This window comes from Lolium perenne, chromosome 5 (genome assembly GCF_019359855.2).
Source record: "Lolium perenne isolate Kyuss_39 chromosome 5, Kyuss_2.0, whole genome shotgun sequence".
NCBI classification, from domain to species: domain Eukaryota; kingdom Viridiplantae; phylum Streptophyta; class Magnoliopsida; order Poales; family Poaceae; genus Lolium; species Lolium perenne.
The window spans coordinates 216,604,971-216,615,442 of record NC_067248.2 but is presented as its reverse complement, the minus strand read 5'-3'; the positions used below and the strand labels follow the sequence as shown (position 1 = coordinate 216,615,442).

At 43.6% G+C, this 10,472-nt stretch overlaps 1 protein-coding gene across 1 annotated transcript; it reads left to right on the top strand.

Annotated features, from left to right (window-relative positions):
* Positions 1–2,051: 2,051 nt before the first annotated feature.
* LOC127301931 (uncharacterized) lies at positions 2,052–3,730 on the top strand. Its single transcript, XM_051332228.2, has one exon. The coding sequence runs from the start codon at positions 2,227–2,229 to the stop codon at positions 3,298–3,300; it is 1,074 nt and encodes a 357-aa protein (XP_051188188.1). The 5' UTR covers positions 2,052–2,226; the 3' UTR covers positions 3,301–3,730.
* The last annotated feature ends 6,742 nt before the right edge of the window (positions 3,731–10,472 follow it).

Genomic DNA, 10,472 nt, shown 5'->3' with positions numbered 1-10,472 from the left:
AGGCCTTCGTGGCGTTGCTCACCGGAGATCTGAGTGAAGCCTTCGTGGCTGTTGGTTTGGCTTTCGTAGCAACCACACTCCTCCAAACGTAGACGTACCTTCTTGCAAAGGAAGGGAACTACGGGAATCATCTCCGTGTCATCGCGTGCTCCACTCTCGGTTACCTCTATCCTATTCTATCTCTATATTGCTTAGATATATCTTGCTTAGTTGTTAGCCTTGTCATATAGGTAAATTCACTTAGTTGCATATCTAGAGAATTTACCTCTTGTGTCAAGCCTAAATTGAAAAAGAACTAAAAATTGGTTAGCACCTATTCACCCCCCCCTCTAGGTGCGGCATACGATCCTTTCAGGGATGAAGTGTTCTTGAAACTCCAGCCTTACATTCAGTCTTCAGTTGCTCGCCACGCTAAGCACCAACTTGCATTCAAGTTCTTAGGACCCTTTTGAGTTATTCAACGCATTGGTGAAGTCGCGTACAAGATCCAACTTCTTGATTCCAGTAGAATCCATCCCTTCTTCAATGTATCTCAATTGAAGCCATGCGAAGGTCCAAAGCATCACATATCGCCGCAACTTCCTAATCCTGGTTGTGTATTCCAGGTCCCTGTTTAGGTCCTTCAGCGCCGAGTTCACCAAGATGGCCTCCGTACGGTGGTCTAGGTGCTTGTACATTGGACTAGTTCTTCGAATGCAACAATGACAAGGGACGACTTGGAAGAACTTCAACAACGCTTCCTACATTTGCTTAGTTGGGGACAAGCAGACAATCAAGAGGGGTGTGGGGGCGTCAGTAGCCTGATCTCACAAGGCATCCTCTCTAACAACAACCTGTCTCTCAAGCCATCATTGAGAAGACCAAGACCAAGCCCACACGGAAGAAGAGGTTACTAGGGTGGCTAGATGGACCGCAATATGCCAAGTAAGACCGTGTACGTGTGAGTGGTGTTGATGTTGTACTTAAGCCGTTAAGCGTGTGTGTGCCATTGCAGGAACTTGGCTTGGATGATACGAAAGAACGAACATAACTCGTGTAGCTTGTGCGGTAGCTGACGAGGATAGGTTGGATATGAGGATCGGCTTGATTCGAACCACTTCTTGTATCCTATACTCCCTCCTTTTTAATGGTTAGGGCGTAAATATATTTTCAGTTTTTAGCCACAAAGTAAGGCGTGGTGCCTAAAGATTTGTAACTTCCCGAAATTGTGCCTCCCGAGCGCTAAAATCCAGGAGACGTTGTACGCATTAATTAGTTTAATCTGGTTGGAGTTGTGTGTTGATTGACTGTGCATGTCCATGCCACCATGCGTAAATCAAGGGAAACCCATTGTATGAGAGAGATAACTGTGTGTAGCGATAGGAAGGATGATGTGATTTTTTTTAGCTCACTGGCTCTCCTTGATCCACACGCCGAGAGATTTACACCTTAATCTACGGAATGAATGGAGTATGAACTAGAGAAATCTGAGAGAGATCCACCGGTCCTTTCAGTCCCATATCTAAGAAAAGAAGACATGTATTTCAGTATTATCTTTTCTCTAACTCAGCAAATATCTACATGATGGATTTAAATAAAAACGTGACACTGTTGTACATGCCTTTACCCAATCGATGTTGTATATTCATGGTAAACCTAGCCTTCGACTCTTTCTGCACGAGAAACCCCTCCCATTCCGTGACATCAGGCTTGAGCGTGACAAATCAACGGCCAGTGTATGTGATAGCAGGCCGTGACATTCTACGAGCACCGGAGAGTCTCTGGACGCACATGCACGACCGAGTATTTTTTTTCCACAGTTTTGTTTGGCAAGAGTAATTTTCCACCCATTAAGAACCGGTACTGACCTTGCGTAATCCAAGCCCACTGCTCCGCTATGTACACCGGCGGCCGTTATGGCCACATCGTTTATCACGCTGGCACGTGGGCCTCAACGCTCGGTCCGTTCGCTCGACCCAGCTGTCAGTGACCCCGTGCATGTGAACTGGTTGGCACTCGCTGTGTGTGCTGTCCAGCTCCACCCGGAGTTGGCTGCTACAACGCCAAACTTTTACCAAACCCAACAAGGACCAATCCACTCCACGTCTCCGTCCAGCCCCACCACTGCCCACTCGCGCACGCGGCTCATCTTCCCCCACCGCACCAATGCGCTGCTGCACGCCGCCGATCCCACGCACCAGCCGCCGCCCTCACCTCCGGTCGCGGTAGCCGCACCGTCACCGAGCCATGTACCCGCCGCTGCCGCCGAGCCCGAGCCCGAGCCCGAGCCCCAGCGGCGGCTACGGGACCGTCACGCTCAACTGCACCGACAACGCGTTCTGGTGCGTCCCGCGCTGCCCCGGCGGCGACTGCGTCGACTACGCCTTCGCGCCCCCGCCACCCCTCCCCCCGTTCCCGCGCGCCACCATCGCCGTCGACCACCGCCTGCCCGTACGCCTCCTCCTCACCGTCTCCCTGCTCTCCGCCTTCCTCTTCCTCTCCTTCGGCCTCGCCACGCTCCTCCTCTACCGCCGCCGCCGCGCCCTGCGCCGCCGCCGCCGCCGCTCGGCCACCGCCCCCATCCCTCACGGCCAAGGCTTCGACGACGACGACGAGGAGGCGGGCGGCGGCGGCGGAGGGGTGGTGCACCACGTCTGGTACATCCGCACGGTGGGGCTCGACGAGGCCGCCATCGCGTCCATAGCCGCCGTGGAGTACCGCGGCGCGGGGTCGGGCGGGGACTGCGCGGTGTGCCTCGGCGAGTTCAGCGACGGCGAGCTCGTCCGCCTCCTCCCGCGCTGCTCCCACCCGTTCCACGCGCCCTGCATCGACACCTGGCTCCGCGCCCACGTCAGCTGCCCCGTCTGCCGCTCCACCGTCCTCGTCCCCTCCGACGTCCTCGCCGCAACCACCGACGTCACCGAATCGCACCAGGTGTTCGACGAAATGTCCCCGTCAGAGTCACTGCCCGAGGATTCCGACGCCTCTTCGGACACTCAAAGCGAGGACACGGAAGCCCCAGCAGAGGAGAACGGGAGCGCGACGCCCAAGCCGATACGGCGCTCGGCCTCCATGGACTCGCCGTTATACCTCCTGCCCGTGCCTGAAGTTCAGGACGCCGCTGGGCAGTCCAGCCGCAAATTATTGCCGAGTGGCCGAGAGATGAGGATCTTCAGGGTGAAGGACAGGGAGGCAGCAGGGGCGTCCTCATCCTCCTGCCAGGCAGGCAAGTTTGGGATCGGCAGGTCGATGTCAAGCAGTGGCCGGGCTTTCTTCTTCTCGCGGAGTGTTCGCTCTACTGGCGTCGCTCTGCCGCTGTGAGCTGGTGTCATTTTGCTGTCAAGAGGGGGTGCAGCCTCAGCAAAGCCGGGAGCTGGTAGTGTGTCTGTGTGTGTTAATAGGAAGTGTATACCGGAGAGTTCAAGTGGCTCCGACAGAAAAAAACTTATCTGAAATCTGTGAGTTGACAAGAGCAATTACGGTGTGATAAGTATTTCTTGAGTCGATGTGCTCGTGTTAACTTGCACGCCCAAGCTTCCTCTATCATAATGTCAACTTGTGTCAAGCTATGGCCGAGGGAATTTCGGGGAAGAAACTGAAGATTGGTTTCTTCATGTAATATTTGTGTACCAATCTTGCAAAGAGTGGACCACTGCATGCCTCAATGTTTATTGTTTCCACAAGGGGGTGGTGCAAATGTACTAAGATCAAGAATCTGTAGTTGGACCAACACTTGATGATAGCTTGCAAATATTGGTGCACATGTACTACTACATCCGTTCCATAATACAAGCCTTTTTAGAAAGCTAAACTAGCTTGCTAAATAGGCACATATTTCGGAACGGAGGTTATAATAACTGAATATCTTAAGAACTAGTTAGCAGCATTCGTATTTGGATGTCTTGTGAGCTAACGTATACCAATTGTTGTGTGTGAGAGCTCTTCTTGTTTGCAGGCTATTTGTGAATTTCAAAAGTGCAATGCTGTTATTTGCTCCTGTGAGAAGCTGCACCAGATTGAGGTACCTGATTTCTCTTGTCAGTCCATTCACTTCTCTATGTTTGCACATTTTTCTTGAATACGTGTCAAAAAAATGTGTTGTTCCGTGTTATTAGAAGAGTGCCAGGAAGGTGTTAAGGCTTGCAAGGGTAAACCTGCAAAACAAAAGAACTAAAACCCTATGCTAGCCAAGAGATTAAAAGCTAACAAACGCATGTTGGTATTTCTTGGAACATGTGAAAAAGTTTATATAGTTTACAAAGTTCGTGTACAATCTGAACATAATGTGTATTGGGTACTGTTGCATTGCAATATTTTGGGCTGTTGCCTTCGTCAATGTTTATTATTTCCAAAAGGGGATGGTAGGTAGGCATGTGTTCAGCATGGAACAATGGATATCATCAAGCTTCGTATGAAATGAAAATAATAACTACACCAATGTTTATTATTTCCAGCAGGGGATGTTGCAAATGTAATAAAATCATGAATCGCTAGTTTGGGGAGACCAACCCTTGCTGATTGTTTGGGGGGATCAAGTTTTTTTTTGGGGTGAGGAGGGATCAGCACTTGCTGATAGTATAGTATTGTTACAAATGTGTTCGACTGGAACAATGGATACCATCGAGCTTGTTTCACATGCTTCTTATGAACTAGTTAGCATAATTGTTAATTGAGTGCCTACTGGCCTAACATACATCAGTTATCGGTGTGAACTCTTTTTGTTGGCAGCATATGCATGTCTTGAAAATGCAATACTATTGTTTGCTCCTGTGGTTAGAGAGGAACGGTGAAAATGCAATACTATTGTTTGCTCCTGTGGTTAGAGAGGAACGGTGCACCAGATTGAGATACCTTAGGTTCACTCTTACGTGTTGATATTTCTTTGAGCATGTGAAAACTTCCCTATAGTTAACAAAGTTTGGTACATTACAACCTATATATTTGATGGTATTGCAAAATTTAGTTCCTGTTTGGATAGGGATGATTTGATTCAAATAAGTAACGAAAATTCCAATGCAATCCACCTTGCCCAAAAACCCCCTTGGACACTTAGATATAGTAAGTTTCCCTAAGACCGGCCATACTTTTTCCGTTTCTCCACAGCCTTTTTAGTATCTGACAGGTTGTATTTTTGCCATGCAATGTCAATTTGATTAAAACTTGTATTTATTCGCTGATAAAATCATGTTTTTGGTTCAGGTATGGAAAAAAATATTTACTTAGTGATGAATGGATTTTTTTTGACAATAATTACTATGAATCATTAAGTTTCTGTTACACATGTGCCATTTTTCTCTCAACAATTCAAATAACAGTAAATTCCACTTCCTCTGTTCCATATTAGTGGTCGCTCATTTAGTACGAGAGACTAATGAACTATTCCCAAATCCTGCTTCAACTACCAGGGACAATCCGTACCCTGTTTGCAGGTTTCAATGGTTTCTGGAATAACACACTGAAATAAGCGAAGATAACGCATCCTTTAATCTTTATGTGTTTTTTCATTACAATTATTTTGTGCCTATCAATGTGCTAGATAGCTAGGTGCGTGTTTATCTTCTATATTTATTGTAAAAATTATTCAACAAATTACATCCTGCCAAAAAAGCAAATCTTGAAACTAGTTACTGAAATGTGCTTTGGGTAAATATATAAACGGTAAAGAAAATGAGGAGAATCAAGACGGAGTTGACACCAGATGTTAATTTGGTCCATTATGCGTTGGATACTATATGCTATATTTGTCAATTAGATATTTTCAGCAAGTAGTTTTTTTGTAATGTCTAGGCCTCATTAATCCTTCAATTTATAATACTAAGTACTACCTCCGTTCCAAAAAAAGCTTGTCAACCTTTTCTGGATACGGATGTACCTATAGCTAAAACATGTCTATATACATCCGTATCTAGACAAAGTTGAGAAGCTTTTTTAGGAACGGAGGGAGTACTACTAGTTAAGAATGTTGGGGGCTCTGTGCAGCTGCTCTGCTTGCACAAACCCATATACGGGCCTGATATCTCTCTGCTGTTCAGGCAGCATACTGGACAGGCACGGAGCTAGGCCTAGATAGATCGGGGTCCACTAGATTGTGTCCTTTGAGTATTGAATTTTGAGCCACCGGGGGTACATTTACATGGTCTAGGGTGTTGCACGGTTTGATCTTTTGGCATAATTTCTTAGAAAAATAATTTGTACCCAGGTGCAGCATGTGTAGCTCCACCCGCCCCTGCTACTAGATTGTACGGTAGATGCACAGCAAGGAACAAACTTCCAAATTCTTCGATGAGTTGAGCATGAAATTTTTTCTGAATTTGGTAGGTAAAATATGTCTAACGTCATTTTGATTATGGGAAAGCATAATGCGGTTACATCAAAAGTCTAATCCATGCCTCTGCTCTACAAGTTATATTGCACATTTACACTAGAGAACTCATGAATATCAGTTCCAAATTAAACGTGCTCATCTGTTCACCTAAGTATCAGTAAGTTTCTCCTTCAGAATTCAAGCACTAATTACTATCTTCACACATGAAACCTTATTGTTCACTTGTATGCACCTCAGCATTCATACATGGGGTTTGGAAAAGTGAGTTAAATCCTGGTTATGAAATATCTAAAAGATATCATCTTAAAAGAAAACATCTATAAGACCTAAAATTTTACCACTTGCTTCGTTTATTGTTATTCATGAGAGAGATTTTGTCACTTTAATTTTAGCAGTGTTACTATGTTCTCTTCGGATGATAGTACCTCCAAATTCCATTCTTGATACTCCAAATTTTGACAAAGTTAAGACAACTTTCATGGAACGGAGGGAGTATATGAAATATCTGAATAGGGAATTTCGGTGCCTGATAGAAATTTGAACCATCAATATGTTGAATCTTCAGGCGCCTTCAGCAACAAACTCCTTCAAAGTTATGATTCACCATTCATGTACCTCCAGATTCCTTTTTTAATAAATGTAGGAAAGCACGTCATTTTGTTCTGGAGCTAAAGCATGGAGGAAGTGTTTTACATGTGCAAATGTTACACCAACCAACATTGAATCATATATTTTCATTTGTGTTTTGCCAAGATGCTGCTGCTGGTCCTTTTTTCATCCTTTTTCTTTATTGTTGTCTTTCCCTATTCTTATTCCCACACCCAGTCCCTTTAAGTGGAGTTATTTATTAAGAAACCGGGCAAATGAAATTGCACATCTGTTAAGCTGTCTATTTGCTTGCTATTCAATGGGGGTCACTGCTGCTGATCTCCAGTTGTGTATAGGCTATTTTGGTTGATGCCTTGATGCGACCCAGGATGTATTTTTGAACTAACATGAATGCATTTCGGTGTTCATGTTTTGGTTCATGCCTTGCGGCGACCGAGGATGTATTTTTGAACTAACATACACAGTAGATCATATGATAGAGCATCTGGCCCTCTTGTGAAGACCATGAAAGCTGTTCATGCTGTGTATCCTTCGGTGATTTGTGGGTGTGCGTTGCTCCCCTCTAGTGATTTCCTTGAGACTAGTGGAACATGGAAGTTAAGCATATCCCATCCAATATCTGAAGGGTAAGCCACAAGTATCATTCTTGATTACTGAGTAAAAGCTTTGGTGAGGTTGTCAGCTTAGAAGTGATGGTTAACTAGTCATTATGTATGAGAAATATCAAATGCCCTGAAGACATGATTAGAAGTAGCGGGTTCTTCAAAGGTTTTATACAAGGTAAAATTCTAGCACTGTTATCTTATGTGTGGTTAGTTTGGTGAGAATACGCTCTGAAGTGAAGTCAGCGAGGGACTATTATATGAAATGGTCGCCTCAGACAAGTTTATTAATTTACTGTGTATTACTTAACTCAGAATTGATTACAGTTTTCCTGATACGCGTTATCGCTTCTACCAAGGTTCAAGTATTCAACTGAGAATACTAATTAAGGTTGTTCAGTCATGATCTTTATTATGAAGTCCTGGAACAGGTCCACAACATCTGTAGGTCGTTTTACTATAGCTGTTGAAGAGATGTGATCTATGCCATGGGGCTGAGAACTTGAGATTGGCTGTCCACCATTCACTACCATATTAAGCTATGGTTCTTCTAGTACTAACCAAATGAATAACAACAGTCTTGAACGTCATGTCTTGCTGTTGAGACTGGTTAATTAGTACTAGCAGCTTTGTCTTGGAGTACAACCTGTTTTGGCATATCCCCAGCCATGATGATCTACTTATTCTTGTCCCTATTGCTACAAAAGGCATCAAAACATACGGACCGTTAATAATCTATCTATCATCGATGCATCGTACTAATATACTAGTACCTGGGTGCAGCATGTGTAGCTCCAACCGACCCCTGCTACCAGATTGTATGGGAGGTGCACAGCAAGGAACAAACTTCCAAATTCTTCGACGAATTTAGCATGAATTTTCTGAATTTTGCTAGGTAAAATATGTTTATCGTCATTTTGATTGTGAGAAAGCATGGAGCTGTTACATCAAAAGTCTTATCCATGTCTCTGCTGTGCAAGCTATATTGCACATATACACTAGAGAACCCATGAATATCACATATAAACATGCCCACTTGTTGACCAAACTATCAGTAAGTTTGCCCGTCAGAATTCAAGACTAATAACTATTCACACATTACAACTTATTGTTCACTTGCATGCACCTCAACTAGGGAAATTATCATACATGTGGTTTGGGAAAATGTTTTAAATCCTCGTTATCAAACATCTAAAAGATATTTTCTTATAAGAAAACATCTATAAGACCTAAGATTTTACCACTTGCTTCGTTTATTGTGATTCACGAGTGTGTCACATCAATATTAGCAGTTTAATATGTTCTCTTTGTATGATATTACCTCCAAATTCCATTCTTGATACTCCCTCCGATCCATAATAAGTGTTGAGGCTTTAGTTCAATTTAGTCCATATTTGAACTAAAGCCCCAACACATATTATGGATCGGAGGTACTAAACTGAACTAAAGCCCTGGCACTTTTTATGGATTTGGAGGAAGTAGATGAAATCTCTGAACAGGGAATTTCGGTGCCTGATAGAAATTTGAACCATCAATATGTTGAAGCTTCAGGCGCCTTCAGCAACAAACTTCTTCAAAGTTATGATTCACCATTCATTTACCTCCAAATTGCTTTGTTAATAAATGAGCAAAGCACATCATATTGTGCTGGAGCTAAAACATATAGGAAATATTTTACATCGGAAAATACTGTATCAACCAACATTGGACTATATATTTCCATTTGACTTTTGCCAAGATGCAGCTGCTGGTTCATCTTTTATTCCCATCAGTAACTTCTGAAAAATCTAGTTATGCTCAACTCTATGTCCCTTTTCCATCCTTTCTTCATTGTTGTCTTTCCGTATTCATTCCCACTCCCAGTCCCTTTAAGTGGAGTTATTTATTAAGAACCTGAACAAATGAAAATGCACATCTGTTAAGCTGTCTATTTGTTGCATGTTTGCTATTTGATGGGGGTCAATGCTGCTAATCTCTCCAATTGTGCACATGCTACTTTGGTTGATGATTTGATGGTGACCCAGGATGTACTTGATCAAACATGAATTCATTTCGGTGTTGGCATGGGTCATTCTGTTTCTATGTATTGAATTGCATTAGCTTTATAACCTTCATCATATTCTCACATATATACATGTGTGAGGCTTTCATTACATTAAAGTTGAGATATAACTCAATACACAGTCGATCATATGATAGAGCATCTGTCCCTCTTGGCAATCTCTATCTGAAACCCATGGAAGCTGTTCATGCTGTGTATCCTTCAGTGATTTGTGGGCGTGGCCTTTGCTTCCCTCTAGTGATTTCTTTCAGACTTCGGTTTAGTCATAAAGATTAAGCGAGCTGGTGGAACATGGAAGTTAAGTGTATCGCTTCTACTGTCTGAAGGTAAACTATTACTATCATCCTTGATTACTGCAGAAGTGTTTGTTAAATGGTCATCATGTACGAGAAATTTCAAATGCCTTGAAGACATGATTACAGGTAGCTCCTTTTCCAAAGGTTTCCATACGAGTTGAAGTTCTAGCACTGTTATCTTATGTGTGATTAGTTTGGTGGGAACACCCTCGATCTGGGACTGGGTCAATGATGGACTGTTATATCAAATGACCCCCGCCAATGAGTTTATTAATTTACCGTTATCTACATTACTTAAATCAGAATTGATTATAGTTTTCCTGATATGCGTTATCGCTTCTACCCAAGGTTCTGGTATTCAACTGAGAACACTAAGGTTGTTCTATCAGAGCATCTCCAGTCGCGTCCCCCAAACCGTCCCCCAAAGGGCGCCGGATCGAGCGTTTGGGGGACGTGTTTTGTTCGTGCCGCGTTTGGGGGACGTCGCTCCCCAGCCGCGTCCCCCAAACGCCGCCCCCAAACATTAAAAGTATTTTTTTTGGCTAGAAAGAAACTATTTAATAATATTCAAATCGGTTGAACATAAACAAATTATATAT